This window comes from Phyllostomus discolor, chromosome 1, assembly GCF_004126475.2.
Source record: "Phyllostomus discolor isolate MPI-MPIP mPhyDis1 chromosome 1, mPhyDis1.pri.v3, whole genome shotgun sequence".
In the NCBI taxonomy this organism is placed as follows: Eukaryota; Metazoa; Chordata; class Mammalia; order Chiroptera; family Phyllostomidae; genus Phyllostomus; species Phyllostomus discolor.
The window spans coordinates 147,273,001-147,277,446 of NC_040903.2; the positions used below are offsets into that span (position 1 = coordinate 147,273,001).

At 35.7% G+C, this 4,446-nt stretch overlaps 1 protein-coding gene across 1 annotated transcript; it reads right to left on the reverse strand.

The window, feature by feature from the left end:
* Positions 1-1,742: 1,742 nt before the first annotated feature.
* LOC114490337 (olfactory receptor 4F3/4F16/4F29) lies at positions 1,743-2,978 on the reverse strand. Its single transcript, XM_028504317.2, has one exon. The coding sequence runs from the start codon at positions 2,895-2,897 to the stop codon at positions 1,959-1,961; it is 939 nt and encodes a 312-aa protein (XP_028360118.1). The 5' UTR covers positions 2,898-2,978; the 3' UTR covers positions 1,743-1,958.
* Between the last annotated feature and the right edge of the window lie 1,468 nt (positions 2,979-4,446).

The window sequence follows — 4,446 nt, forward strand, 5'->3', positions numbered from 1 at the left end:
GAGGACACAAAGAAGTATGGCCCTAATGAAAGAATAGAACAAAACCTCACAAAGGGGACTAAACAAAATGTAGATAAGCAACCTATCAGATGCACAGTTCAAAGCACTGGTTATCAGGATGCTCTAAGAGCTCATTGGATACTGCAACACTATGAAAGAACCCAGGTAGAAATAAAGGTTACATTAAGTCAAATAAAGAAAAGTCTATAGGGTATCAACAGTGGAGGGGATGAAGCTGAGATTCAAACCAAAGATTTGAAATACAAGTAATACAAAAGCATTCAATGAGAAAAGCAAGAAGAGAAAAGAATTCAAAATTGAAGACAGGCTAAGGAGCCCCTAGGACATCTTTAAATGTACCAACACACAAATCATAAGGGTGCTGAAAGGAGAAGAGGAAGTGCAAGAAATTGAATACTTCCTTGAAAAAAAATAATGAATGAAAAATTCCCTAATTTGGTAAAAGAAATAGACATACAAGTCCTGGAAGCTCAGAGAGTCCCAAACAAAGTGGACCAAAAGAGGACCACAACAAGACACATCATGATTAAAATACCAAAGGTTAAAGATAAATAGAGAATCTTAAAAGCAGCAAGAGAAAAGCAGATAGTTACCTAAAAAGGAGTTCCCATAAGACTGTCAGCTGATTTCTCAACAGAAACTTTGCAGGCTAGAAACTGGCAAGAAGTATTCAAAGTGAGGAAAAGCAAGGACCTATAACCTAGATTACTCTATCCAACAAAGCTATCATTTAGACTTCAAGGACAGATGAAGTGTTTCCCAGACAAGGTAAAGCTAAAGGACTTCATCATCACCAAGCCATTATTATAAGAAATGCTAAAGGGAATTATATAAGAAAAAGAAGGAGATCAAAATGATGAACATTAAAAGGGCAATAAATTCATAATTCTCAATAATGGAATCCAAATAACAAACTAAGCAAACAAGCAGAAGAGAATAGAAACATAGATATGAAGATCATTTGGAGGGTTATCAGTTGGGTTATCAGTTGAGGTGGTGAAAGGGGAAAATGGCACTAAAAGTGCAGGGATTAAGAAGCACAAATTAATAGATGCAAAATAGGTAGGGGGATAGGAACAGCACAGCAACTGAAGTAGCCAAAGAACTTACAGACATGACCCATGGACATGAACTAAGGAAGAGAATTGCTGGAGGGAATGGGGTTATTTGGTGGAAGAAAGGGAAAAATTGGGACAGCTATAATAGCATAATCAATAAAATATATATATTTTTTAATTCAACAAACTGAATAGATAGGAACTTTTTCAGCTTCATAAAGGGCCTTTATGAAAAACCCATATACTTAATGATAAAAGATTGAATGATTTTTTTGTAAAAATAAGTCAAGCCTGTTTACTCTAACCACTTCTATTCAGCATCATACCATTTGATCTAGCAATTGCAATACAGCAACAAAAATAAATAAAATAATCTATCCTCAAATAAAAGGAGTAAAATGTATTTATTCACTGGTGACATGATTACCTATGAAGAAAATCCGATTTAATCCATAAAAAAATCTAGTAGAAGAAAGAGGTTTTACAAGGCTTTGTGATATAATGTCAAAAAAACCAAAACATTCTATTATATTTATGTATATTAGCAATAAATAATCAGAAATTAAACAAAAAATACTATGTAAAACAGTACCAAAAATTTAAACACTTCAGAATAAATCTCAAAAATGATATGTAAGACCTGTTCACTGAAAAATATATAACATATCCGGAAAAAATTTAATGGGACTCACATAGATAGACATAATGTTTTCATGACTCACTTTTCCCCTGGAATGAATGCATTCATTAGTTAAAAATTATGTTAAAGATTTGATAACATACAAATCAATATGTGATGCCTCAAACTTCCTGATCTAAAATATCAGATAGAAACCAAAGACTATGCCATTGTTAGTGAAAAGGCCTTAACCTTATCACTCAAGATATTTTTCTGTAAATAATTAAGTTTTTGCATACTCTCTTCATAGCTGCCTTCATCTTGTTATTCCTAAATGTGTAGATGACTGGATTTAAAAAAGGAGTGAGCACAGCATCAGACAGTGCAAGAAACTTGTCCATCTGTGAATTGGGGTGTGGCCATGTATAGATAAACATGGTTGGGATAAAGAACAAAAGGACCACAGTGATGTGAGCTGACAGAGTGGAGAGAGCCTTGGATGAACCACCTGAGGAATGTTTCCAAACAGTAAATACGATGAATATATAGGAAATGAGGAGTATTAAGAAGGAACCAACACAGATAAACCCACTATTGGCAGTGACCATGAACTGCAATCTGTTGGTATCTGTACAGGCCAGTCTGAGGAGCCGAGGAAGGTCACAGTAAAAGCTATCCAATTCATTAGGACCACAGAAGGGCAAATTAACAATGAATGCTAGTTGGAACAGTGAATGAGTGATGCTAAGAGTCCAAGCAGCAACTATAAACAAAATGCATACTCTCTGGCTCATGATGGTCAAGTAGTGGAGAGGCTTGCATATGGCCACATATCTGTCAAAGGCCATGGCCATGAGCAGCACCATCTCTACCCCAACAATGACGTGGATGAAGAAGATCTGAGCAATGCAGCCTCCAAAAGAGATGACTTTATGCTCTCTGTAAAGGTCATAAATCATCTTTGGTGAGGCAACAGAGCAGGCTCCTAAGTCAATGAAGGAAAGATTGGCTAAGAAAAAGTACATGGGGGAGTGTAAGTGAGCATCAGTGGTCACAGAAAACACAATGAGGATGTTTCCAGTCATGCTTGCCACATAGAGCACAGAGGAAAACACCAGGAGAACAAGCTGGATCTCCCATGAATGGGTGAGTCCCAGAAACACAAACTCAGACACAACTGAGTGATTCCCTCCATCCATTGATCCACCCAGCTGGACTGTGGCTGCAATTATGAGAACTAAGAAAATGAAGAGGAAATTGTGATTACAGAGATGACAAGAAATCAAAGAATTTCAATGTTCTCATTACAAATAAAAAGTATATAGTTATACAGTTCCCTAAATATACAAAACAAAATATAAAATCTGCATAATATTGAACCATATGAATTGTAACATATTTTAAACCTATCACCAAAACTCTCACTGCAATGTTCAGTTCTCAAATTCATGAGTGTACGTGATATCCATCACCTGTTTAAATTGCTTCTAATATTGACTATTCCTCATTTTCAACAGATTCCATCTTGCTTTTATGTATATTCTCATCTTTTTATTTTTCTCTTTTGCTCTCATAACTAACTGAAAACAAGAATAGGAGGAAAATATCATTAACTGAGGACTGTATCCCCAGCAGTGAAAAGCTCTTGACATGAGTCAAGACTGAATTAGGATAGCATGACGCTTGAAACTGAAAAAAGAGATTAGTGTATGTGAAATTGAAGAGCCCCTAAATATAGTAGAATGAGAGGGTTATGTGGACTCTAATGAAAAAAATCAAACCAGCACTATTTTCCATCACACTCTATCATGTCCACTTCTAACATGGGGTCTCTAATCCCACACAATTTTTCATAACTACAAAGCCATAAGCTGGCCTAAACCCTCTGCAAGAATTTCATAAGGAATCTGTGCCTCCTAGTGATACAAGGATTTCTCCAGACCTAATAAATATATACTCAGAATATTTCATCAGAATTTAGCTAAGGCACATACCTAACATAACCACTAAAAATATAAAGTTGCTTTACAAACCTATTTTTTTCAGTTCATATACATGAAGGTATTAAGGACCAGCACTTGAAACACTTGAGATATTAAATTTTAATGCATCAGTGTCTCAGCCTCCCTTTGGTGACATCTTTCATGTCTGCTGCCATCCCCCCACCTCTTAAAGTACTGAGTGCTACCAGCATGGTTACCTGTTCTAAAATTTCACATTATCCTGCTTACTTTGAAATGCATTCAGATATTTTATGTTCAAGGAAATTTTGATTTTATGCTTTTCATCTATGATTATAAAATAAGAGGAATAGCAAACATTAATAAGACATACTTTATTAGGGCACAAAGCTTTCTTCTTGAACTTAACCCACAAAATACAAAATGTAACACTGAAGATTTAGCCCTTTAATGTGTGTTGTATTTACATATGATATGCAGGGTGAGCAGAGAACAGTTTTATGTTTCTTCATTTCCAATACACACCTCAGTCATTCCTGATAGTGGAGAGTAGGTCCTAAAAACACTCAATACAAGTTAATCGCTTTGGGATTTGATGAAATACAGCAGAACAGGAATACTAACATCCTTCATTTTGCAACTACAACTCCAGACCTTCTTACACAAACAGCCCTATGACTGATACCCTCACTCATCCCAGATCATAAAACTCACAGAGGCTCTCATGTCTTGATCCCAATTCTGGATCACCACCACTGGCACAAATGCCATTATATTCTCACTTACA

Bases quoted from the DNA above. Each gene is read 5' to 3' on its own strand.
- LOC114490337 (XM_028504317.2), bottom strand. From the start codon at position 2,897: ATGGATGGAGGGAATCACTCAGTTGTGTCTGAGTTTGTGTTTCTGGGA.